At 40.9% G+C, this 26,648-nt stretch overlaps 2 protein-coding genes across 3 annotated transcripts in view; both read left to right on the forward strand.

Moving 5' to 3' along the window:
- Window positions 1–13,809, forward strand: part of Mlf1 (myeloid leukemia factor 1) — a 20,718-nt gene extending 6,909 nt beyond the window's left edge. The window contains exons 2-7 of one of the 2 annotated variants that reach the window (XM_050147497.1): window positions 2,450–2,594; window positions 7,981–8,064; window positions 9,286–9,414; window positions 10,031–10,190; window positions 12,583–12,721; window positions 13,249–13,809. In XM_050147497.1, the coding sequence (XP_050003454.1) occupies window positions 2,450–2,594; window positions 7,981–8,064; window positions 9,286–9,414; window positions 10,031–10,190; window positions 12,583–12,721; window positions 13,249–13,354 (763 nt within the window). In that variant the 3' untranslated portion in view covers window positions 13,355–13,809. The remainder of the gene's footprint in view (window positions 1–2,449; window positions 2,595–7,980; window positions 8,065–9,285; window positions 9,415–10,030; window positions 10,191–12,582; window positions 12,722–13,248) is intronic. The other variant, XM_050147498.1, reaches the window with a different exon arrangement.
- Window positions 13,810–20,695: 6,886 nt separating this feature from the next.
- The window catches only part of Gfm1 (G elongation factor mitochondrial 1), a 38,511-nt gene continuing 32,558 nt past the window's right edge, over window positions 20,696–26,648 (forward strand). The window contains exons 1-4 of the mRNA XM_050147478.1: window positions 20,696–20,904; window positions 22,268–22,420; window positions 23,738–23,870; window positions 26,301–26,505. Of these exons, the coding sequence (XP_050003435.1) occupies window positions 20,821–20,904; window positions 22,268–22,420; window positions 23,738–23,870; window positions 26,301–26,505 (575 nt within the window). The 5' untranslated portion in view covers window positions 20,696–20,820. The remainder of the gene's footprint in view (window positions 20,905–22,267; window positions 22,421–23,737; window positions 23,871–26,300; window positions 26,506–26,648) is intronic.

Below are 26,648 nucleotides of genomic sequence, written 5' to 3' on the forward strand. Positions count from 1 at the left end.
GGGAGGCTGGGAGGAGGAGGAAATTTGTTTTTTCAATTAAAAAAAAAAAACAGAACAAAACAAACACTTCAAAGGAAAACAGTTCAGGCCCTGTGGATGCACTACTGAATCTACTGGACCTGGAAAGAACAGCTAACCCCAGTACTTCAAATACTAGTCCATAAAATAAAAACAGAAGGAATACTGTCCAGTGACAGCTAGGGTTGCTAGGATAACAAAGCCAGTGCTAGAGATGAGCCTAGAGCCCCATGCGCTAGGCAAGCACTCTACTGAGCAATGATTCCGGCCACATGCTTTTTTAAAAACTTCCAAGGTAATGCATGAAGAAATCTGAACTCTTGCTAGTAGAACTAAATTGTAAACTAATACTGTATGATTCCATGGAGAAGCCCTTCTGTCTAAGATTACTGGCAGATGTTGGCTTTTCAGGCCTTCGTTGTGGTAATGTCAAAGGACTGGGACTGAATTACCAAGAGAATTTATAGAGATGGTGGCTGACATGGAGAATTCTGGAAGGAGGCCACACTGTCATGGGAGGTTCAGTTAGAAAGCAAGGAGCCATAAGGTTACTTGGCAAAGGAAGTCACAATCATGATGTGCTTTAAATACTCTAAAATGAAAAGTAAATTATTGACTCATGGTTAGTGTGTTTCTATTGGAAAAATACTGGAAAATTATTATGATGCTGAAGTGTTCAAATGTTTAGGCTTTTCAATCAAAATTGCAATGAAAGAGTAGCATACTAAGGAACTTGATACTTAAGTACATAGAAGAAGGGCTGCAACAGTATCATTTCTATGTATTTTTAAAGTCTAATCTCTTTCCCTGAGAAGCTTCTAGTGATAGAATAATAGGGAATGATGTTCATGCATGAAAGAGGAAGTGAAACTAAGAAATGAAGATTTATTCAACTTAGTAATGTATCAGATATTATATTTTGTGTTTTCAAGTTACATATTATGATAATGATAACAGGAATATTTGATATTATCCCTATTTTATAGTTGTGAAAACTTGTCTCCAGAAGAAATGCTCAAATTATAATTAATTCAGATACCACAGATTCACAGAGGACCTTGCTCCTTAAAAGTTGAGTTAAAATCACCAGGGGTACATATTCATAAATCAGACCCAGAGCCAGTATGATTGATCATCATGGTAATTGTGAACAGGAATCCCTATTGTTAACCAGCTTGACATCATGGAAGGTGTGAATAGGAATCCCTATTGTTAGCCAGCTTGACATCATGGAAGGTGTGAATAGGTATCCGTATTGTTAGCCAGTTTGGCATCATGGCAGGTGTGAATCTGTATTTTTTAACCAGCTTAATAGTTGGTAATTTGAAAGAAGTTTGACAACATTTCTTGAAGCTTAGTATTGAGATATTTTGGTGTTTGATTATTATAAAATTTAGAATTAGTAAAAATAAAAATTAGTTTTAGAAGCAAGACATGGTGGCACACATTTTTAACCCCAGCTCTTGGGAGGCAGAAGCAGGTGGATCTGTGAGTTCAAGGCTAACCTGGTCTACAGAATTCTAGCACAGCCAGGGCTACACAAAGAAACCCTGTCTTGAAAAAAATTAACCTTATAAAGATTATCTGTATCTTTGGCTTTGACTATACAGATAATTGTACTTTTATAGTGTTCTTAAACATCGCTGTTTCTCAGTGACAAACTCTCAATAAGGAAATTTAAAAATAAGCAGTGTTACTTTTTGTTAAGAGAGAGAGAGAGAGAGAGAGAGAGAGAGAGAGAGAGAGAGAGAGAGAGAGAGGAGAGAGAGGTGTGTGCAGGAGCCCGTAGAAGCCAGAAGAAGGTGTTGGATCCTCTGGAACTATAGTGAGACACAGTTGTGAGTCTTCTGGGAGTGCTAGGAACCAAACTCCAGTCCTCTAGAAGAGCAACAAGTACTCTTTACTGAGCTATCTCTCCAGCTCCAACCAGTATTATATTTCAGGAGAGTTCTTTTCCAAACTTTCATTTCTGCATATTCAATTTAAAAAGACAACTTTGGTAGGTTATTTGTTACCCATGGAGTATTCAGCATAGAGTGTTCTTTATTAACCCTGTAGAATTATGTTGTAGACTTTCCACAGTGGTCTTACCAGATAGAAATATTTTTTTCTAATTTGTTTTTCACTTTTCCTCATCGTAAACTACTTATAACATGATAATTTGTATTTACCATTTTTATAGAACATGAGATGAAAGTATATTTTATTAGTATAATAAATATAGTAGATAGCAAATGGGATAGGATTTACTTATAAATTTATTTATAATTGTATTTATAATACTAGGTCTTTTATTAAATAATGCTCTTCTAACTTGTAATATTTTGTTACCTTAACAATTACATTAACTCCCAAGGTTCTTTGTAGTATCTATATGCCAGTTTTTCTTAAATTGTAACATTAATTTTTCATTATTCTGTATTCTCAACAGTGATTCCTTTCTTTCACACCGAGAAAGTATGCGCAACATGATGAGAAGTTTCTCTGAACCTTTTGGAAGAAACTTGCTCAGTGTATCTGATGGTAGAGGAAGAACACACAATCGTAGAGATAATGATGGGGAAGATTCCTTAACTGTAAGTTAAAGACAGCAGGCAAGAAAGTTCTGCAGAAACATGATAAAAAAAAATATGACATTACATACTTCCAATGATAGGGTATAACTAATACTTCTATTGTGGAAATATTTGTTACATAAACGGGGAGGCATGTTGAAAAGCTAAAACTGGGAACAATGAATTGTTAATGGTACAGAATTGCTCTGTGCTATTAAAACTTTAGGACCACAGGTTGTACAATTATAAGCAATACTAGGCCATTGTTTCTTGCATATTTCCCCTCTGAGAACTTCCTTCCCTATGCTGCATTAGAGCCAGCAGGAACTCCTAGAACACACACTTTATATTTTAAATAGCAACAAAATCTAGTGTGGTGTTCTATCTTTATGGTTCACTAAGCTCTGGTTGGGACACATTGGACATTGGGAACTTATTAGCCTTGACTTCAGAAGACTTGTGTAGCTGAGAGCCAAACTGGGAGGGCACAAACAGAAGGCAAAGTTTACACACGTGTGTTAACCATTGTGGGTTTCACCTCCTCTTCCTGTTACTTTTCAGCCACCAGGAATGGCATTTCCATAAAAATGAATCTTCACAATTGAAATGTAGATATTTAGAACTCAGCAGGCATATGACTGATCGATCCACAGAATTCTAGACTACTCTAGAAAAACATTTTTCATGTTTTCTTCACAATAAGCTTAATGAGAGCAAAATAGTTTGGCTCATCATAAAACCTGATAAATAAAATTGCCTGTGCCTTTCAAACAAGTAAGCTTTACCCAGTCATACTTTTCTTTTCATTAGTAAATAGTGTCATTTATAGATGCTATATCTATAATGTTATAAATTAATGTTACATGATGAGACACATTTATATAATTTTTAGCTTAATCCATTTTTAAAGCTAAATGTAATACCAGGAAAATCGACAGTGCAAGAGCACATTAATTATGAATGTTGAAAATCATTTGAATATTAAAATAGTTCTGTATTTGCTGTAACCATAGCAAACATGCATTTTTTTTGGATAAATGTGCTATGTAGGAGCTTTCACGAAGGTAGCAAGAAAAGGTAATTTTGTTACCTTACTTGTAAGCATATAAATGAGACCTGCTTATAATTCCTCTGGAGACGTATTGAAGGCATTTATACAAATCAGCAGTAACTCCATTGAATACCTGTTGGAGCAGAAGTAACTGTCTCTTCCACAGACACTTACACTAAAAAATACTGAATGTTTAAGAAAAACTGGAATAAGGAATACATAACCAAATAAAGAGATACATTTCTGTGCAGCTGTAGTTGGTAAGATGCATTATTTAGAACTATTTGCATCTAAGTATTCTTCAAATTATATTTGTCTCGCTGAAGTTTCTTTAAATTGAGAGGAAAACACATAGACGAAATGTGATTAATCGACGTCATGATTAAATAGGAAAGTCAAGTTAAGAGGATAATTTGGAATATAAAGAAAGTTCAAGACCAACATTTAAATGAACATTTAAAATGACTGGTCTCTTATTTTCATGTATGGTTGGGCTGCTATAATAAAACTCTTTAGATTGAATAGCTTAAGAACAGCATACAGTGCAAGCCAGCAAGCAGCACCCTCCATGGCCTCTTCATCAGCTCGTGCCTCCAGATCCTGCTTAAATTCTTGTTCTGACTTCATGTGATGATGAGCAGTGGATCGGAAGCCTAAGTCAAATCCGCCCTTCCCTCCCCAAGTTGCTGTGGTTATGGTGTTTCGTCATAGTGATAATAACCCTAACTAGGACACTGTCCCAAAAAAAGCAAGTATAAAAACTAAATTTAATATTTAAACTTGTTAGTTTCCTTATAACTAGGTGATATGCCAGAGGGCATCTAATTCTTCCAGTACAAAGAAATAGAAGTAAAAATTTTATTGGTGCATCCAACATGATTCTGTTCTAAATAAACATAATTTTGTAATTATTCTCTTGTCTATAGTAATACTGACTTTTAAATGGTAAAACTTAGCTGGGTGTAGTGGCACACATCTTTAATCCCATCACTCAGGAGGCAGAGGCAGGCAGAGCTCTTGTGTATTTGAGGCCAGCCTGATCTACAAAACAAGTTCCAGGAGATCTAAGGTTACACAGAGAAACACTGTCTCAAAAAAAAAAAAAAAAAAAAAAAAAGTAAAACATTGTTTGTCTGTATGCCTATACATAGTCTCCTTTTAGGCTATGTAGTTTTGGATGGCATGGAGCTCACTCTCTGGTACAGGCTGACTTCCTGCCTCGCCCCCCCCCCACCTGAATGGCAAGATCTGGGGTCTGTATAATTCGCCCACCTTGTAGCTCTACACTTTAACTCAGAAAATCCAAGTTTTACTTAGAGCACTTGAATCCTTCAAACAGTTAATATTTTTAACTTAAAACAAAGTTAATTGCACTTGAGGGAGTGAGCCCATGTGGAGGTCAGAGAAGTCTTGGGGAAGTCAGATCTGTCCTTGTGGTGTGTGTCCTGGAGAGCAAACTCAGGTCAGCAGGCTTGGTGCCAAGCGCCTTCAGCCACTGAGACATCTCCCCAGCCCCATCCCTTCATTCCCATAAAAATGTACTCTTTTCTACATTTGGGAGTTGTGTGAACTGTTTGATTATTCCGTCTTTTCTATTTAACTTGCTTTGTCTGCCGTTTCTGAAACCTATGCTAATGTCTTATCCCTTAAACTGATCTTTAAGAAGCATACATTTTTATCTGTTTACTCATTTGGTAATGATAATAATGTGATTAAGTGTCTTGTTTTAATTGGTTTTAGCAGGAGTAGTGGATCTTAAAAAATATGGAATAGAAATAGCAATGGCATTAGCAAATGCTTTGATCTTAGTCGTTATATTTGATGTTGGTGTTAGTCTATAGCAAAGACTTTCTTTCCATTACCTTACTGAAACGACCCTATTTTCAGTCATGCTGTGGCGTCTGTTTGCTGTCCAGGCAGATGCTTCAGTAAACAGAGCATCTAAAAGCTCACTGAGCATCTTTAACTAAAAAGCCCTGGAATGACTGTAGCCCTGAGCTGCATGGCTCTGCAGTGCATTTTTATATTTTAGGTGTGCCCATATAATAAAGGCAACCAGAATTTATTGTGTATTTTTTTTCTAGGCAACAAGTTTTTCTCTTGTGCCTTTTGGAAGGCTTGGTGGTATGGTTCGTGTCATTAGGCAGAAATTATTTTCGCTATATTTTTAACATATTTTTATTAACTCAAGCAGAATGAGTTTGCATGCATCTCACTAACTTCCATAATGGCTTTTAAGCTTTGTACTGGCAACCTTTGTTGCATGTATTAAATTTACCCAAGAGGGCATAGACATGGGTTTTCTAAAGTAATTATCAGAGTTGTTAGGACCAGGGCCTGGCCTGACCGCACTAACAAGCCAGACTTACCCACTGATCACCAATAAGCCAGTTAAACAGACAAGTAATAGTGAAAAGTGAGAAAGAGATGTGTTCAGTGTTGCCACTCTGGGGAGACCTAAGGTCCAGAGCCTTCCTGGGTCCATCTGCAGGGTCTTGACGTGAGACTTTGGTATGGAGGGAAGATGTACAGATTAAGTAAGCTGTCCTAGTCACTGTGTGCTCCCAGCCATGACTGACCCATCGTTGACTCAGCTCCAGTCTCTCCTGTAAAGAACCCAACACGTTGACATAACTCTGAAATCTCTTCCTGAGAGACAAGTTCCTGCACTGGATAGTACCAAGCTTCAGCCTTTTTGTTTTCCTACTGTGAAATTCCTGAGGAAAATCCAGTTTCTAGGGGATTATTTCAATAGTCTGATAGCCAATAGTCTGATAGAGGCAAAAATAGGTTTTTAGAATATCTTCATTTCTGTCAAGATCATTGGTTTTCAACTTTCCTAATGCTGTAACCATATAATACAGTTCCTTACATTGTGGTGGCCTCCCCAGCCATAAAATTGCTTTTCTTGCTACTTCATAATTGTAATTTTGCTACTGCTATGAATTATAATGTAAATATTTTTGGAGATAGTTTGCCAAAGAGGTTGTGACCCCACAGGTTGAGATCAAGATGGTTACAGTAAATCATTTAAAATGTAAAATTAGTCTTCAGAAATGGAAAAGTCGATTTTGAGGGAACATTCATGTGCTGTTCAAAGAAACTTGATAATTGTGTTTCAAAGATGGATTTCCGGGCTGGAGAGATGGCTCAGTGGTTAAGGGCCTGCTCTTCCAAAGGTCCTGAGTTCGATTCCCGGCAACCACATGGTGGCTCACAACCATCTGTAAAGAGGTCTGGCGCCCACTTCTGGCCTTCAGGCACATACACAGACAGAATATTGTATACATAATAAATAAAGATTGATATATTTAAAAAAAAAAAAAAGATGGATTTCCACATACCTGTGATGACTTTTCACAAGGTGAAAAATTAAGATGTTTGGGAGCACTCAGATTGGCCGCTTTCTCTCTGACGTCAGGTTTTTCTTGCTACCTTTACAAGTATGGATATTCTATAGCAGACCTGCCAGCTTGTTTGACTAGTTTACTAGTTTCTAATGCGAGCAAGGAATCCAAGGATTGGAACATAATAAACTTAGACTGCTTGTAGTTATATTTTCATGAAAAGGTTATTTTCATTATTTTGCACTAAATTTAAGTTATTTGAGTCTCTGAAGTTTGAGATGAATACTTGTCCTTTCCGAGGACCTGATTATAGAGGAAAGCAGAGTATCACAAAGACACTAATAAAATGGTGAGGAGGTGTGCACCGTGGTAGCACACAGGAAACACAAGACCGCAGCGCAAAGCTTTGGAGTGTACTGGTGAAGATCAATTAGTGGTGAATTTAAAAAATATAGTATTTATGTGTGGGGATTTATACACATTTGTACAGAGCCCAACGGGGCCAAAGAGAGTGTCAGGTACTTGGTAGCTGGAGTTAGAATTACAGGCAATAGTGAAATGCTTGACTGCTAGGAACTGAGCTCAGGCCCTACCCGAGAGAGTATGCGCTGTCTGAGCCATCTTCCCTAGAGAAGACTGAGCCTTAAGGGTTAGTAAGAAAGATAAAAAAGCATGGAGGAGAAAGGAAGACTCTGGCTTAAGAAAACTATGTATAAGTGTATATACAAACATTTGTGTATGTGTGTGTGTGTGTGTGTGTGTGTATCTAGGCGTATAATGTGTGTATATAGTTGCAGTCTTCTAACTCCCTAATTTATGTTGTCTGTTTATGATTTTTGCATCTGGTCCTTTTTCTTTAGCAAATCACTCTAAATGTGTAGCCCTTACATTATTTTTGTCTAGTTGGTTACTGCATGATACAGTAAATTGGGGAATGTTTTTAACTGGTTTGGGAAGATGTCTATGCATTGGTGTTGTAGTTAATAACATCCTTCCTGATATCCTGTAGCATGCAGATGTCAACCCTTTTCAGACAATGGATCGGATGATGTTAAATATGCGAAACAGTATGCAGGAGTTACAAAGAAACTTTGTAAGTACTGAAAACAGACTGATGAGAACACTATTTTCAAACATCTTTAACCACACTTAGCATAGCAAAAGAAGTGATTACATGGCTAACCCATAAACAATATTACATGAGTAGTACATGTAATAATTAACATTATTACATAATAAGTTGCATGATTAACCCATATACGATTCATAGGTAATTGATTCCTGAAACAAAAGTTTAAGTGATTATATTAGAATATTATAATTATAATAACAGCTTGCATATATTTTCTCTTACTCAATTAAAAAATTATAATTATATCTCATTAATTTATTTACAACCTAAAGGTCTGATAAGTCACATTGGTTGGCTTACAAAAATATTATGAGTTGCTATTGTAAAAGAACACTTTCTATAAATTTGCATGTTTTATTGTTACCTATTTACTTCGAAAGTTGCATTACATAACTACCTTTCAATATTTAAAAAAAAATCTCTGAAAACAAAAATGTTTTGGATGTTAGATTAGCTCCATACAGTCTAACTATTATAAATGAACACTAATACGGCTACTTTTGTGCTTATAATATTAGCATCAAAGCAAGTAACTTGGTTTGATCTGAAGGTGACCTGTATCATTTCAATATCCATTTTGAATTCTATGGATCATTTAAGAATGCTAAAATCTAGGGTATTAGTAATGGTTTTAGGAATATATCAATCTGGTACCTAAAGAAAGTGTGACAGTTCCTGGTACATTCCTAGTTCACTTGATCTTGATTGGCAGGACATTACAAGAGATGACCTCTGCCTAAGGAATGCATCTTCTTTATCTAAATCTAAGCCACACAAACTGGGATTTGAATCATTTGTTATTCTTTATACAAGAAATAGAAATTAGCATTAAAAATCGCAGTAGAGGGGGCTGGAGAGATGGCTCAGTGGTTAAGAGCATTGCCTGCTCTTCCAAAGGTCCTGAGTTCAATTCCCAGCAACCATATAGTGGCTCACAACCATCTGTAATGGGGTCTGGTGCCCTCTTCTGGCCTGCACGCATACATGGAAGGAATGCTGTATACATAATAAATAAATAAATAAATAAATAAATAAATAAATATTTTAAAAAAATTGCAGTAGATTAGGGCACCTAGTTCCATTTTGAACAACTCTATAGCTAATAGTATTGATTGTTTCAACTCTTGACATTAATTCTTTATGTTTAACTAGAATCTTAATTCACATTGCCCTTGTCTCTAGGGTCAGCTCTCAATGGATCCGAATGGGCATTCGTTTTGTTCTTCCTCTGTCATGACCTATTCCAAAGTAGGAGATGAACCACCAAAGGTGTTCCAGGCCTCAACTCAAACCAGGAGGGCTCCAGGAGGAGTGAGTTTTATTACTGCTGGTTTTAGACCAAGTCTTACTGTGTAGTCCCAGCTCCCCTCAAACATGGAGCAGCCCTGCCTCCCTATAAACTACCATGCCTGGCTCTGAGTATTTCTCTGCTGTGGGTGGCTGGTGGAAGTTGAGGTTTACCGTCACATAAATATCTGTTGATCCTTACTACGTTTGTGCATTAATAAGATAGACACTAAAAGAAACCTTTGTTTCATGAAATGTCTACTTAGAGTTTATATATGAAGTTAAAACTTAAAGTGTAGCCGGGTGGTGGCACACGCCTTTAATCCCAGCGCTCGGGAGGCAGAGGCAGGAGCTTATCAGCTTCCATCCATTGCGTCCTCAGAGACAGTGTTAACGATTTATTATTTTTACAACTTGGAAAATGTTAAAATTGTAAATAGTTAAATATTATCTTTATTACCACGCCAAGTTGATAATGGAGCTGGGTACAGCTAATCATTTTATTAATTGTACAGAATAATGGACTTGGCAGCAGCAAATCTGCGGCCTTACTTCAATAAACAGAGCCTAAAGAATGTAGACTTAAATCCATTCGTTAGGATTAAATACTAGCTATATAACTTTTACCTTATTTTTCAAGATAAAAGAAACCAGAAGAGCGATAAGAGATTCTGACAGCGGTCTAGAGAAAATGGCTGTTGGTCATCATATCCATGACCGAGCTCATGTCATTAAAAAGTCAAAGAATAACAAGACGGGAGATGAAGAAGTCAATCAAGAGTTCATCAATATGAATGAAAGTAAGTTAGCACACAAAACTTATTTTCCAAAAGATAAAATAGTAGCTGCATTCCTAGAACTTCATGGATTTTTATTAGGATAAGGAACGTGCAGGAAGTGCTGGTCAGAGTATTCAGTTGTGGTTCTGTCTCCTAACACATCTTACCTTGACTTTGTGAGGTGTTGTTCAGTTTTCTTTTAAGTGATAGATTTTAATGAAAGATTTGGAGTTCTTTCTTAGTAATATTATCTAACTAAAGGCAAAATGAGTTTACTTTGTGATTGCCAAGAAGCTTAAAGAAATAAATAAAAATCAGTCATAACTTCAATTCCAAAATACCATCCAGGTTTTGACGAATTTCTTAGTTTTATGTATATATAAACATATTTTCCAACTTGATATTTTGCTATTTTGTTCATACTGTGCTCAATTTATTCCACCATTATAACTATAAACACTTATTATTTTTCAAAAATATTCTGTTACCTAAAAGTTTTGTGAATATCTCATAACTTAAAAGATTTTATAGTTTGTATAGGTAATTTTAATTTCTAGTATATTTTGATTTATAATATATATGTAAGATAATATACTAAATACCAAGCAAATCTTTCTTTTCTAGATTTTTATATTTATTCTTCAGTACATTAAGCTCTTCTACTTCTTACCTTTTCTTATTATATTTTAAATTACATTAAAATTACTATTAATTGAAAAGTTACTTATTTTCTCTAAATAAATATTTGTAATCAAGCTTTTATGCTTTCATTAAAATTGAATTATATTGCAATGTCACATTTACCTCATATTTTTAGAAAATTCTTTGAATAATATTTTATCATAATAAAGAATTTAAATGTGTATCATTTCAGAAAAGAAATTATTTTAGATAAAAGTGACTATTATGGGCTGGTGATACTGCTCAGGGGATAAGATAAATGCACTTATTACTTAACCTACCTCAAGGTTAACTCCAGGTGCCTACGTGGTAGGAGAGAGATCATTCTTACCGCAGTAAGATGGAAGCCAAATCACTGTAATCATCATGATGTTATCATTAAGGTATTTACTGAGATGCCTAGAGAGAAGGAGTAGTGGTTAAGAGCTCATACTTCTCTTACAGAGCACCCGAGTTCAGTTCTTACTGTCAGGATGTAGGGAGCAGAGGAAGCCCTGTGTCAGTGAAGTCCTAAAGGGATGTATATCATTGATGTGGCCACACAAGGACCATAGCCTCAGAGCCGTGAGAAACTGGCAAAGGCATTCTTCAGTAGGGCGGCCTAGGAATTGGCAGTCTTGTTCCTCTAGTCCAAGTGTGAACGTTTACAGAGATTGATCGTTGTATACAAAAACTGGACGCTTCAACTTCCTCCTCCTGGTTGTTGTTACAGATTTAGACTGCTGGTCTACAGAGATGACCTGTGGAGCCTAGCTAACCCTCCCAACTATGGTGCTCAGTAAAAACACAGGTTTCAGGTTGTTGTTCGGGAGTAGTTGGTGCTGCTCCAACAGAGTGCTGGCAACCCACCTGACCCCGGCTTCTCTGTATGCGTGTTCCTTGTCATTTCTTTGTTCCCTCATCAGCCCTAGGCAGGGTGCCAGGGACAATCCATGTGGGTTACATCATCAGGTGACCCACAAGTACGTGTAACTACAGTTCCAAAGATGCTTCTGACCTCCAGCATTTACATCCTCATGGACACACACATATACATATAAATTAAAAAATAAACAACATACACATATATGTATGTACATATGTACACTGAGTATTTTATAATAATATATGGGAAAGTTAAGTTTAGGATATTTTGTAAAGAATGTGAAAGAACAAGAACAATCATCTGTGTGTTCTTAGAGAAATTAGTTTACCTTCTTTTTTTTTTTTTTTTTTTTTTTGGTTTTTCGAGACAGGGTTTCTCTGTGGTTTTGGAGCCTGTCCTGGAACTAGCTCTTGTAGACCAGGCTGGTCTCGAACTCACAGAGATCCGCCTGCCTCTGCCTCCCGAGTGCTGGGATTAAAGGCGTGCGCCACCACCGCCCGGCCCTAGTTTACCTTCTTGATGACAACATAATTGATAGTGTTGGGAAACTGACAAGCTTGAGAAGTCAAGTCAGGAACGTAAAGAGGTGAGGAGAGATGCCCACGAGCATGGGGAGCAGCACTCCCATGGGGAGATGGTCCAGGAGTTCAGAAATGCGTGGACTTGATCGTCCAGTCCACTGAGTAAGAGGATAACCCAGGAGCTAAGTGAAAGCCCATACTACCATAGCCAAATGATCGATAGGAGAGAAATAAACAAGGGAGACACCGCAGAAGCACCCCCTCGGTCGGAAGGTTAGACTGCGCGGTGTGTGGTGACCCACGGCCAAGCTGGCATAGCAACCTAAATACTTGTCCTTTCATATAGGCGATGCTCATGCTTTTGATGATGAGTGGCAAAGTGAAGTTTTGAAGTACAAGCCTACTGGACGGCCACACAATCTAGAGAACACTAGAATGCGAAGTGTGGGTCATGAGCATCCAGTGTCACGAGAACCCAAAAGAAGGTAAAAGCTGTTTCTGAAAGCATTGCTCTTAATTAAAGGGTGTCTAATCTAACATTGCTAAGCTTCAGCACAAATCTAGGTCCCAGTTAGAGAAAGCAAGCGCGTGTTGGCTGTTCTATAAATCTGTGGCCCTAGCAGCTATATTTTCTCTTAGTAGTTATGTCTGTTCAAATTTTCAGTAGTGAATTTCCACATGATAAAGTGTGCTGGCCAGCATATTAACTGTTAGACATGGTTGACCACGAATCCCCTCTCACATGTGGGTGGTGCAACTCAGGAGCTGAATTAAGGGTAAATATCCCTAGTGGCTACCATTTTAACAACACCGATTAAGCTGCAAGCAATTCAGTACATCTTAGGCAAAACAGCTCCTGCCTTCTTGAATGTTCAATAAAGTACTTTTCTAAAGTTCTGGGGGGACTTTTAAGATCAAACTCTAAATTGTAGTGATTTTTAACTTGTTTGCAATGACTTATAAACCACTGAGTATTTTAAATGGTATTAATAGTCATATGTATATTTCCTAGAGAGAAAATTCATCAAAATCTAGCCGTGGAGAATGGAAGAAGAGCACACGTTTTTGCGGACAAACTCAACATCAAAGGATCACCTTTGAAAATCAGCAAAAAATAAACAACAATGCCTTTCATGTGTTTAATTGGTTGTTTAACAAAGAAAGTCATGGTGCTAGATAACATACAAAAGACCAATTTGTCGTTAATTGATACTGTACTTTGAAACTTCCTTCTGAATCGGAATGTTCTTGTAAGTTTTAGCTTTGCATTGTTCATACATAAGAAATAAAATTTTCATGTTCAACTGTGATTAAATTGGTAAACATTCTATATAAAACTCTTTAAAGCATACTCACTAAAACTCACATGCTGATTTTGCTTTCTCAATTATTTTGATATGGACTACATATAATACATATTATATATTTTAATAATAGATATTATATATACTATATGTGGTATAAGTATATATATTCTTGCATACTTACCATGATTGATTATAGTTCTGAACTAGTTCTGTCATTTAGTTCAGAGCAAAAAGGTGGATGTTAAAATAAAATATACTCAAGCTTGGCAGTGGTGGTGCATGCCTTTAATCCCAGCACTCAGGAGGCAGAGGCAGACAGATCTCTGAGTTCTGGGACAGCCTAGACTACACAGACAAACCATGTCTTGAAAAGCAAAAAAATAAAATACACCCAGTGTCTGCTAACACACACAGTAGAGTGATACAAATCAAAGTTTAGTTTTTCTCAAATTTTATAATTGCTATATACTTAGCTATCTTAAAAACTTAAAATAGGTTCTATGATGACAGTTAGGGTAAGGCCAGTTCAGGCACTATTGCTTAGCTGTGGATTCCTGGGAATTTCCCTAGCCCCATAATGACTTCCTCTATCAAGATCTCTCTTTCATTGCTCTCCCACTCCATCCCTTCCCCAACTCAACCATCCCTCATTCCCTTCCATTTACCCCTCCCAACCCCAGTTTACCCAGAAAATCTCATCTGTTTCCCCTTCCCTGGGCAATCCCTGTATCCCTCTAGGGTCCTTGTTACCTAGGTGTGGATTGTGGTCTGGTTATCCTTTGCTCTACATTTAGTACCCACTTATGACTGAGTATACTCATATTTGTCTGAGTGATCAGGGTGATTTTTTTCTAGTTCCATCCATTTCTCTGCAAATTTCATGATACCATTGACCTGCTTGCCTCTTCAGAAGAACAGTGAGAAGAGAGAAGGGAATGGGGAGAGCTTGTCTCTTACAGGGGCCTTTTGCTCCTGCCTACGGGCTAGGCAGTGATGTAGCAGCGATAGGATTCTGGGCTGGCCAGGGGTCTTCCTGCCTGGTACTTTGACCAGGACTGTGTAGATGAGCTTATCATTGGTGCTCTAAGCTTAACCCCCGCCAGTACCCTAAACGTGAACTCGGGGGTTCGCTGGGTTTCTCTGTCCCTCTTCACAGTGTTGAGAAAATCTGTTTTGTGTTCCACTTTTAATTTGACTCCTTTAATTGACCGTTGAGGACAGGTGACTGGGCCTGACTTGAGACACGGGTTGTGACTGAATAAAAATGAGGATTTGCTAGTCCTACTGGGTGAGAATGAGACCGTTACCACCATTTTGAGCCAAATTGGAAGCACGTTTAATTAAATACAGGCCAGGGATCCAGGTCCCTTCGAGAGTTCCCAGAGAATGGCCTGAGCTACTTTGGCCAGGCACTTAGAAAGGCAAACCCTCAAGGCTACGAACTTCCCGCATTCACCCAATGGGGTGGGGTGGATACATTCGGATTTACTTCCTGACTACGTACCTCCTGCCTAGGAGATGATCAAGCATATCTAGTGCAGTTGAGTCAACCAAACTTGAATAGGAAATTGAAAACATGTGACTTGTTATCCTACCTAAACAACATCCTCCAGCATCTCAGGAAGTTTCTGTCCTTGGGCAAGGGGCTTGCAGGCTTGAGATATTTTGTTTTATGGATCTCTTAGGCACAGTAATTAAAAAAAATAACTTTGGCTCTTACACATGCCCACTTATTTTTGCTTGTGGAGTGGACCTTAAATCAAACAAGATATTGGTTGGTTATTCCCACAGGTTTTATGCCATCACTAAGCTAGCCTATCTTGCAGCCAGGACACCACTGTAAATCAAACTTCCTGGCTGGGTTGGTATTTATGTTTCTTCTTTGATAGAATGCAGAGAACCTTCCTGTATATCAAAGAAGCTGTAACAACAGCGAAGAATACCTAGGCACCAGCTTGACCTTCTGTGGTGATGTTTTGTTTGTGTTCTAACACACAAAGCTTGCCTGAAGATCAGAGGGCAAAACTAGCCACTAGTTAATCATAGAGGCCAGGCCGTGGTGACACACAGCTTTAATTCCAGCACTTGGGACGTGAAAGCTGGAAGACCAGGAGTCCAAGGCCACACTGGGCTACCAGAGATTTAACCAGTCTAAAAGAGAAACAGAGCTCACACCTTTGATCCAGGCACTAGGGATCTTATGCCTTTAATCCCAGCGTTAGGGAGGTGGAGACAGGAAGTGATATGGCTGGGCAGAGAGAGGAGTTTAAGTGGGAGGAGATGGGAGCTCAACTTTTTGGTCTGAGGATTTTGAGGAAGTAAGAACTTTAGTGGCTGGCTGTTTTACTTCTGTGATCTTGCCCTGTGTCTGACTCCGAGTTTTTATTATTAAGAACAATTAGAATTCACTCTACAATCTCTTCATATTCAATGAGTTGTGTGGGTGTTATCTTCGGGAATGGGGCCTTTCTGTAAGTTTGTGGAGAGCAACCTATAGTCTTGGCAACAGCCTGGATTGTCCAAAGGTACCCTTTTGGCCAACAGCTCAATTAGATGTATCCCAACCCCTGGGCTGGAAGCTTCATTTGGTATAGGAAGATGGCCAGTGTGGACTGTCTCCCCCATTATTCGGTGATTTTATTTAGATCACCTTCATATAAGTCTATTAAAATACAGAAGTTTCTACAGTGTTAGGTTTCCATACCACATCTCAAATGGCCCTTAACTGTCTCTCCCTTTCTCCCCTTCTTGTCTCCCTCTCTCCTTTGCCTTCCCACTTGACACTCCCATTCCAGCCCCACAGTCCATCCATAACTACCTATTCTATTTCTCGTTCCTAACAAGATCTATCTGTTCCACCAGCCACTTGCTCTATACTTAACCTCTGTGATACTACAGATTGTATCTTGGTTATCATTGACTTAGGATCTTCAGTATTATGAGAGAGAAGAGAGTGTGCAGGCCACGCGGCCCCAGCAGGAATCTGTCCCACAGTCTACTGGTCCTTGCTGAGTGAGAGACTATCTCTATGGGCTTTGCCTTGTGAAGATCCATCAAACAAGCGTTTACATGCTGATCTGAAACTAGGTCACACAGCTCCCAACATCTCAGGATGATTTTATCTAGTTCCATCCATTTACCTGTGAATTTCATGATTTCATTTTCCTTTCAGAATATGAAAGTTTTTCATATTAAAAAAAAAAACACTTTTTTAATAAAATCATTTGCTCAGGGCTGCAAACGGTGAACTAGCTTGGGCAATGCTGGAGAGCGCACCCTGGTGGTGAGAATGGGGGAGAGCCGGCGGGCTGACCAACTATGCAAGGACCCAGGCCCAGAACCGGGGTAATGAGTTGGCCCACCCCAACATCCACACCATCTGTGATCTGCCGGTGCTCATGAAGGGACCGGTCCTGCAGACCCAAAGCTGCAGGGTTTCCACAACGCAAGGCAACAAGAAGATACCCAAGAGGAGTCCCACTGAAGGGCCTATGTCAATAGTGTAACAGAAACCAGGGGTCTCAGACCAGACCAACGACTCTGAAAAGAACACTTGCAAATAAAGATCTATGGATAAAAGGGTTTACTGCGTGATCCACTGCGTCACGCTACAGCTTCCGAGACAAGAATTTTTTCTTTTTTACTTTTTTTTCCTCTAAAATTTTATTTTATCTTTGTGGGGGAGGTTGCAAGGGCAGAGGGCAGATACAAAGGGATGGGAAATGGATAGGATGGAGATGCATGATGTGAAAGACATAAAAAAATAAATAAAAAAAGAAAGTTAAAAAAAAAAAGGCTCTCAGGGAGAACCAGTATGTTGCAGAGATGGGGCTTAAGTTATCTTAAACGCGGATTTGAAGCACAAGAGTGAAAATGAAGTGGGGCTCTCAAAAAAAAAAGAAAAAGACACATGAGCATGGGTGGACATGGGCCTTCAAACAAGTCACACTCAGTTGTCTAGGTGTTTGCCATGTGGACCAATTTTGTGTCTCTCAAAGGGTTGCTAATACACTACTTTTTCTCGTTTGAAAACTTATACGGGTGTCTCTGGGTGTGCAGTGGATGGCCTTACAATCTGATTTTTTTTTTTAAATCCAGGAAGCAGTAGTGTTACACAGACGTCTTAGGGAGTTTCTGATGGAGTCCTGGAAAAATGTTCCTTTCCTTCTCCTAGTTTCCCTGTATCCCTTTCCTGTCCTGGCACCAAAGTTTAGTTTGCTGCAGTAAATGTAAGGTCACATTAAAAAGGAAATCAGGTTTTGTACTGTTTTGTTTTAAAACACTTTTTCAATAAAATCATTTTTTTCACATGTACCAAATATTAGTGATGGGGTAAAAATCAGAATTTTTTTTTTTTTTTTTACAACCAAGTCTTATTTCTTATCATCAGAAAGGGAAACAAAACTCCAATAGGAATTACTTGCAATATTTTTCTTTGTATTAGTAAAATATGAACATTATTTAATTTTAATTTTTAATCTTGGCTACTGTAAATACTCTTCTAATCAGGAAACATCAATTTTTTTTAAAAAAGTATAAATCATCATGAATGTTGTTGCCATTCGAGTCTGATTGTTTTCTGTGTAATTTGGAAAAAAGAGGCAACCCAAATCTTTGAACATGACATAAGAAAATAGCGTTAAGGTTACTTTAAGGCAGCTGGCTGTCTTAAGTATGCCGTAGGGTGCTGCATTCAGCACGGGTCCAGGATCAGACTTGACTGGGGTGGCCAGGAAATGAGGAAAATACACACCCGGAAAGATTCACAGAAAAGCTAGAGCCAGACTGGGCTCTCTGCTGGAGAAACCACACACCCCTGCCTTTGTTTATATAGACTTGAACATTGAAAGGGGCGGGGGGGGGGGGTCCATAAAGCTGAACAAGGAAGCGGGGTCATTACATACAACCAAAGGGGGAGGCAGGGTTTATGGTGTGCAGCTGGATCAAGGAGACAGATTTAGCTAACCTCGGTAGAGACAGCTCTTGTAGGGGAGCAGGGTTCAGGCCCTGAGTTTCTGGCTAGGAGAAAGCTGTGGTGGACATTTTCTGCACACACTGTCAGCATCTACACATGGCCCTGACAAAGGCTTTGCCATTTCCCTCCCAGCCTCATTCTTTGGTTTGCTTATTCAAGATACGCTGTCTCTGTGTATCTCTGGCTGTCCTAAAACTTTATTTGTAGAATACGCAGGCCTCAAACTCACAGAGATCTGCCTGCTTTTGCCTGGGATTAAAGTCCTGGATTAAGTCCTGGGATTAAAGGTGCCCAGTGCTACCACCACCTGGCTAGGACACCCAGTTCTCAGAAGGAGATAAATACATTTTTCAAAAAAGAGTAGATCTCAGGTTTAGAGGAATAGTAGCCATCAATTCAGAACAGGAGACCAAATAGACTTACAAATACGTTTTATAAAGGTCTGAATATTTTCATTAAAATATACATCATGATTATTATGTAATTTAGCAGAAACATCCCAACTAGAAATAATTCTTAATACGACGTTTCCTACTACTAAGACAATGGCCATACAACAAGGAAAGGCTTCACCCGGGAGGCAAATACACAATCCTGGCATTTTTTTTTGTTTTGTTTTTGTTTTTGTTTTTCGAGACAGGGTTTCTCTGTGGCTTTGGAGCCTGTCCTGGAACTAGCTCTGTAGACCAGCTGGTCTCGAACTCACAGAGATCCGCCTGCCTCTGCCTCCCGAGTGCCAATCCTGGCATTTGTATAGAACCCAATCACCACGTTTTAAATGGCCCATCAATAAGAGGACAAAACATAAAATTCTTGTTCTCTAAGTCACTTTTTCTGTAAGTGTTACTGAAAGCGTTTTAAGAAAACCTTACTGTAAATAAAGAAACAGGCTAGTTCTACATCAGGGTAGGGAGTTTTGACCTTATGATTGAAGGGTCATTCTAAAATCCTTAGTTGTGGTAGTCACCCATTATCATCTTGTAATTAATATTTGCAATGTTTTTATAATATGTTTAACCTTCTCTGATCAGTTTTTCCTCATCTTTTATTTTTCATGTGGGAATAATCTTTACCTTAAGACCAAATTTTATTTCATCATACAAAGTGCTTTCTGGAGAGTTCTATCATGGTAGCTTTCATGACCACGTCTTCAGCACCAACATTCACTAGACCATCGTCTGTCTACTATGATCTCCCCATACTCTCTAATTCTGTGCCAGTGTAGACATTTTGTGCACTTCTTCCACTTAAATTGTTATAAACACTACCCCTTAATACTCAGGTAAAACAATCATGTTGAAAATTCTCCGCTTTTGTTTCATTTTGTTGAAAAGTGTTGTATGAAGGCCGCTTGTTGGTTCCTGGCCACTCAGCCCCGAAATAATCACATAGACACTGTATTAACTAAATCACTGCTTGGCCCATTAGCTCTAGCTTCTTATTGGCTAACTCTTACAATTTAACTCATTTCTAGTAATCTGTGTATAGCTTACAACAGAAAAGGGTCTCACTGGATCTAACAGAAAAGAGTTAGAACAGTGGCTGCTCTTCCAGACGTCTTGAGTTCAATTCCAGCAACCACACGGTGGTTCACAGCCACCTATAATGGGATCTGCATGCCAGAAGGGCATGCAGATAAAGCACTGGTACAGGTAAGTTAAATAAAGTTAACTAAATCTTTTTTAACTTCGTAACCAAAACAGATTCCTTTGTCGGGTGTAGTGGTATACACTTTTAATTGTAGCACTCAGGAGGCAGAGGCAGGTAGATCTCTGTGAGTTGGAGCCCAGCCCAGTCTACAAAGCGAGCTCCAGGACAGCCAAAGACACACAGAGAAACCTTGTCTCGAAAAAGAAAAAAGAAAAAGGTTGTCACTTCTAGTCTTGATAGGCCTGGAACTCTATGTAGACCAGGGTATCCTGAAAGTCATAGATTTGCCTAGTGCTGCCTCCGACGTGTTGGCGCATTTTCTATACAGCGATGATTTTTATCTTATTTTTTTTCCCCTTCAGGGACAAAGGGACCAGACTATTCCCACTTAGTAGTAATGCTACCTCCCTGTGACAATCCACTGCACCGACTGCACTTTCTCCTCCTGACCGGGAGACGGCGCGCTCTCCCTGGAGCTCAGACCGAGCAGCCTCTCCTTCTGCCTTCCTCTAGCCGTCCTCCTGACCTTCCTCCCGGAAGTGCTCTGCGGCCCGGGGAGCCGGCGTGACTTTGAGCGCTTCCCGCTCTGCCGCCGGTGCAGAGCAGAGCACGGCCGAGCAGGAGCCCTGGAAGCGGCTGATCCAGACTTGCCATGCGTCTGCTGCGGGTCGCCGCGGCCCTGGGCCGTGGACCGCTCCCTCGGGTCCCTGCCGCCCTGGGCTGGCAGGGGAAGCAGGTACTGATGCCCGGCGAACTTGCCAGAGCCGAGCAGGTGGCGACACCCCAACCCTTCCCCGGGATCTTGAGCGGCGATGTCCGCAGCCCCCAAAGACCCTGGGTATCCGCACGCCAGCTCGTCCTTGAGACCCGCAGCTCCGTGCTACCCTGCTTCTTGATGGGTATGATCTACCTTAAAGAGAAGTGCCCCGAAGTCAGATGAAAAGTTACTGTCCCGGGGCTCGAACCCCGGGTTTTTGAACTCGGTATCTAGTGCTCTTCTGACTCCGGAGTGTGGTTGGATGCTCAGAACGGGTGCTGTGCCCTTTGGCGCTCAGCTTCCCAATGCTCTTCTGCCATGTCCCCCTCGTAGGTGTATAAGCTAAACTTTGTAAGCCTTTGGAATGAGGTACTCCTCGTAGGGCAGCCATTGGTAGCTGTAGTGCCTTACCTGTCCTGGAGCCCTCGTTTGCTTTGCTGTCAAATGTCCCTGTGGTTTAACCATCCAAGCGTCTGTCAACTCTCAGCTTCTCCATGTTGTCAGTTTCTCCCTTCCCAGAAGTGGTCACAGAGCGTTTGGGTGTGCAGTTTTGTTTTGATTCAATAAATATGGCCCCTCTCCCCACTGTAAAGTTTGCAGGAACAACTATCACCAAAAAAGAAACTTTGCCGTTTTGTGCGGGTGAACCTGGGAACATTTGGGGGCTGTCTTGAGCAGTTAGTGGTATAGACTGTGTGTGTCCTTATACACCTTTGCTAGCTGTGAACTACAGGAAGAGGGTGGACAGAAAACCCAAGGTACAATTTAATCTAAAACTTGTATTTCTTATTAAGGTGGTCCTTGAGAGGTATAGTTTTGATTTTATGATTTCCGGTGTGTGTTTTAAAACTAAGGTATGGGCCAGGCAAGATAGGCTCAGACGTAAGGGCAATTGCTAAGCATGAGTATCAGTCTTGAGACTCACGTGGCTGAGGGGCCTGATCGGATTCCTTCAAAGTCTCCTTTTGGCCCCCCGCAGAACTTCCCTTCCAGGGGAAGAGTTCAAATCCCAGCTCTCCCATGTCAGCTCAGAACAGTCTGTAACTCCAGTTCCGAGGGATCCAAGCCTTCTTCTGACCCTTCCTACACTGGGCATGCCTGTGGTACACAGATACACATGCAAGCAAAACACATATACACAAATCTAAAACGTTTAAAAAGCTAACATCAATAGTGCCTGTCCTGCTTTTATTTTTGACTATTATTGGGAATTAAATCCAGGATTCTGTATCTAATACCCCTTGCATTAAGACTGAGGAAAAAAAAATCCATAGTTTCCATTTTAACTGTGATCTCTCAGGAAAGGTGTGTTAAATCGAGCTTTAAAAACTGTTCTTTTCAGGCTAATTGGAAGGCCTGCCGATGGTGTTCGTCAGGAATAGTTCCCAATGAGAAAATACGAAATATTGGCATCTCCGCTCACATTGACTCTGGGAAGACGACGTTAACAGAACGGGTGCTGTACTACACAGGCAGGATTGCCACGATGCACGAGGTGTGTTGATTACAGACTGATTAAGCACTTTGTTTTTATTGTTTTGGAGTTATAATTTTATAAGCATCACACAGCTGGGTCCTAGAGGGTTGTTGGCCAGAGTCACGTATGTGTGCAGAGAGGGGAGGTCAAGCTGGCTTTATGTTCCTGTGAGGATCTTCCTAGAAGAGATCGCTGTGAGCATCCTGAGTAAATGAGTCAGTGTCCTGGACCCGTACACGGCTGGTACAGTAGTCCTAACCATTTAATGAAAGATGCGTGTTTATAACGTTAAATGGGAAGTGAATTTCAAAGGTTGCTGTCCATGTAAAAAGCCCACAGCTCCTGTCTTAAAGGAAATAAAGGTTTATCCTGTAGCCATTTTGAGTGAGCATGGCCCGGGAACATGGATTTAGGCTACCTCAGATTCCATGTTCCAGCATGGAACCCGTTTCACAGTGTTTTCTAGAACAAAGAAGACTGTAAGTCAAGGCAAGTTTAAAATGCCCTGGCGGGTGCCCCAGAGAGGCAGACATGAGACGTGGGGAACCGTTCTGTAGACCCAAGATGCTCTCTGATGATATTCTTAGCTTTAGGATTGGCAGAAGCCAGTGTCCTGCTAAGCACTGCTGATAGCTTCTGAGGGGTTTGTATCTGTTTATTATCGTGAGGTACAATTTCAGATGCAGAGTGGCTCAAGGAATGGCTGTTCTAGAAGGTTAAAACTAGCCCAACATAAATTAACTAACGAGCCTGCAGAATCCCATCTCTCTACAATACTGAAATTCTGATCAGCCCAGGTCAGACTGCTTCATGGCCAGACACAGCTTCTTTTCAGGGATTTTTGCTCATAGTATTGAGTATAAGCTATATTTAAAAACCCATCAGAAAAAAAAATGATTTAAAATATTGACCCTTGAAAGATACTGCCATACCGTGGAGTAACCAAGCCCTCCAGTCTGAACTGTTCTTGAGGTGAAGAGCATCGTTAAAGTGTATACTTGAGAAGCTGAACCCTGACCTTCTGTGCCTCAAGAGTCCCTGTAGAAGAGAGCTGAAAGGCCTGGTGCCTGAGTCTTGGTTTGTAGGCTGTGTGAAGCTAGCAGACAGACAGAGAGAAACAGGTGGTTGCCCCCAAGTGCTCGGCAGCTGCTGAAGAGGAAAAACAAACATGGCAGCCAAAGACAGGAAACCCGCCGTTGGCTTATGAGATGATACGGTTAAAGTAGCAGGCTTACCCACCAGTTGTGTATGTTAACTTTGTTATCCGGTTCCATTTAAGTAAAGATTTCTTTCTTGGGATAAAGGCAAACTCCGAATTTTTGTGTTGCTGTCTAGGTGAAAGGCAAAGATGGAGTGGGTGCTGTCATGGATTCGATGGAACTAGAGAGACAGAGAGGGATCACCATCCAGTCAGCAGCCACCTACACCATGTGGAAAGACATCAATATCAACATTATAGACACCCCAGGTGAGGGGCCCTTTGTCTCCTGGTTTCTTTGGGAAAACACGTGTAGTTCTTTCTTCTGCTCTGATGCAGTTCATCTTCCAAGTACAAAACTGAATTCCTGTCAGATTTAGGACTTAGAGCACTTCATCCGAATGGGGCTTTGTTGAAAAATAACGCAAGTAAGAAAGATGGGCTCTTGCCTTCAGCACATTCTAGTGTTCCCCAGGATCCTGTTGGCCTTGAACCTGACTCTGGGTTCAGGAACCTGGTGGGGTGAGGAGTCTGCCCTACAATTTAAAGTGGGTGTAATGCGCACAGATTAATGGCGTCCAGGTAGTTAGGATTTTCTTGTTTGTTTTGGTTTTAGTTTTTTCAAGACAGGGTTTCTCTGTAGCTTTTGGAGCCTGTCCTGGAACTAGTTCTTATAGATCATGCTGGCCTCAAACTCACAGAGGTCCATCTGTCTCTGCCTCCCGAGTGCTGGGATTAAAGGCGTGCGCCACCACTGCCTGAGTTAGTTTTTTGGTCCGCTTGACACAAGCTAGGATCAATGGGAAGATAAAATGCCACCATCAGGTAGCTTGTAGGTGTGTCTGTGGAGCATTTTATCAGTTGCTAACTGATAGAGGGCCAAGCCCACTCAGGGACCAGCCCCCAAGCCCCTCCAGGCTAGCACAGGTCACGTGAGAGATATAAAAAAGTGGGCTGGGCTCAGCCAGCCTGTGTGCATCCTCTGTGATCTCTGCTTTAGTTCCTGTCCAGGTTCCTGCTTTGAGTTTCTGTGTGGTTTCCCTTAAGGTGGACTGTAATCTGTAAGCCAAATAAACCCCTTCCTCCCCAAGTTGCTTTTGATCTTGGTGTTTTATCAAAAAACATCAGAAACTGACTGATACAGAACCTGGGGCAGGTTGCGGTTGCGGTTGTTGCTGTGACAGACCTGACCTGTAGGAGAGGCCTGTAGAAGTCATTGAGAACCTTGGACTGAGAAAGTCATCGCGTTCTTAAAAGTCAGTGGTCTATGGTGGGCACTAAGAAGGTAGGAATGCTGTAAGAGATGCTAGTGAGATGGCCCGACATAGGGAAGCAAAGGCTGCCTCAGGGCCACTTATGTGGTGTTTTGAATTAGGAAGATACTGTGTCTGGTCTGCTGGGGCTGAAGACTTGGTTGTGATTAGCAGGCACCAGACATTTGCCTTGCTGAGAGAGTCCATGCTGGTCAGCTGGGGCTGAGGAGTTAGCAGTAGTTAAGAAGCCAGCGTCACTGAGGTGAAGTCTTCTGGGAGTAGCCCCCATGGCTAGCCCACAGAAGCTGGGGTCCAGAGGGGGCCAAGATTTCATGCCATGCCAGCCACTGATCTTGGCATGAAAGACTCATCCAGGGAGTGCTGGTGTTTGAAGGCAGGGTGGGTATTGGAGAGGAGTCGAAGCTTGGCACTGTGACGGCGTTGGCGTGAGCACAGCCTCAGTTGCAGAAGAAGGCCCAGGACTGACAGGGTTGAGAAGAGAAATTGAGGTTCTATAGGGTTAGCCCTGAAGACATCCCTAGGAGAGGCTGTGAGTGGAGGTGCAGCCCAGTCTCCATGGAGACCCCAGCAGTTGTGGGGCGACCCCCAGGGACAGCTGGGAGCTGCAGAGTGGAACCGGCCTGAACCTAGGAGAGAAGCCATATGCGTTCCGGATGGTGGAGCCGGAGCAGTGGAGCTGCCCAAGCCCTTTGAACTTTTACACCCTTGAAGTTTGCTTTGGCTTTGATTTGATTGTGTCTGTGTCCTGACTCTTCCTGTTAGAGAGGAAAGTGTTTAACTTGTGGTTTTATTTCACAGGAGCCCACAGTTATGAGATCTTGGTGTCTTAGAGAGACTGAGAGACTTTAGACTTCTAAAAGAGATGCAGGTTTTTAAAGACGGAGACTTTTATAGTTATGTTCTATATTATGATACTGATATTAACATCAGATCTTGGGGAAACAGGAAAAAAGACTATTGTCTAAGGTTGTTGTAGTAGTGTGCCAGGTTGACAGTCATGTCTTGCTTGGTTTTTTGTCACCCTAACACAGGCTAGAGTCTAGTGGGGACAGAGAGCTCGCTTATGAAAATATCTGTCAGACTGCCTGTAGGAATTCTGTGGAGCTTTTCTTACTTGCTAATGGATAGGTGGGCCCAGCCTCCTTGGGGAGGTCTCCCTGCTGGCCAGGTGGTCTTGGGTTGTATAAGGAAGTGGTCGAGCAAGCCGTGAGGAACAAGTGAGCAAGCAGCCCCGGGCTCGGCTCCATTCCTGCCTGAGTTTCTACCTTGGCCTCCCCAGATGGTGGACTGTAACCCAGATGCCAGATAAGCAGTTTGCTCCCCAAGTTGATTTTGGTCAGTGTTTCAGCCCAGCAATAGGAAACCTCAGAACAAATAAATTGTATATTAAAGATTCAGACTGTTCTTTAAAACCCTCCCCATTCAGGGCACGTGGACTTCACAATAGAAGTGGAAAGGGCCCTGCGGGTGTTGGATGGTGCCATCCTGGTCCTCTGTGCCGTCGGTGGGGTCCAGTGCCAGACCATGACTGTCAACCGCCAGATGAAGCGCTACAACGTCCCCTTCTTAACCTTCATCAACAAGCTGGACCGGATGGGCTCCAACCCAGCCAGGGCCCTTCAACAAATGAGGTACTGAGCCCCCGGAGTGCTGGTCTGGACAGCACACCTCACATCCAGACAGTTAATTCAGTTATTAAATTGTGTCTTCAAGGTTTTTTTTCTTGTTTCAAAAATGCATTTCTGTGAGTCTTGGTAAATGGAACCCAATCTCA

The sequence above is a fragment of the Alexandromys fortis genome, unplaced genomic scaffold (assembly GCF_014885135.2).
Source record: "Alexandromys fortis isolate MF-2015 unplaced genomic scaffold, M_Fortis_MF-2015_v1.1 scaffold_53, whole genome shotgun sequence".
Lineage (NCBI taxonomy): Eukaryota > Metazoa > Chordata > Mammalia > Rodentia > Cricetidae > Alexandromys > Alexandromys fortis.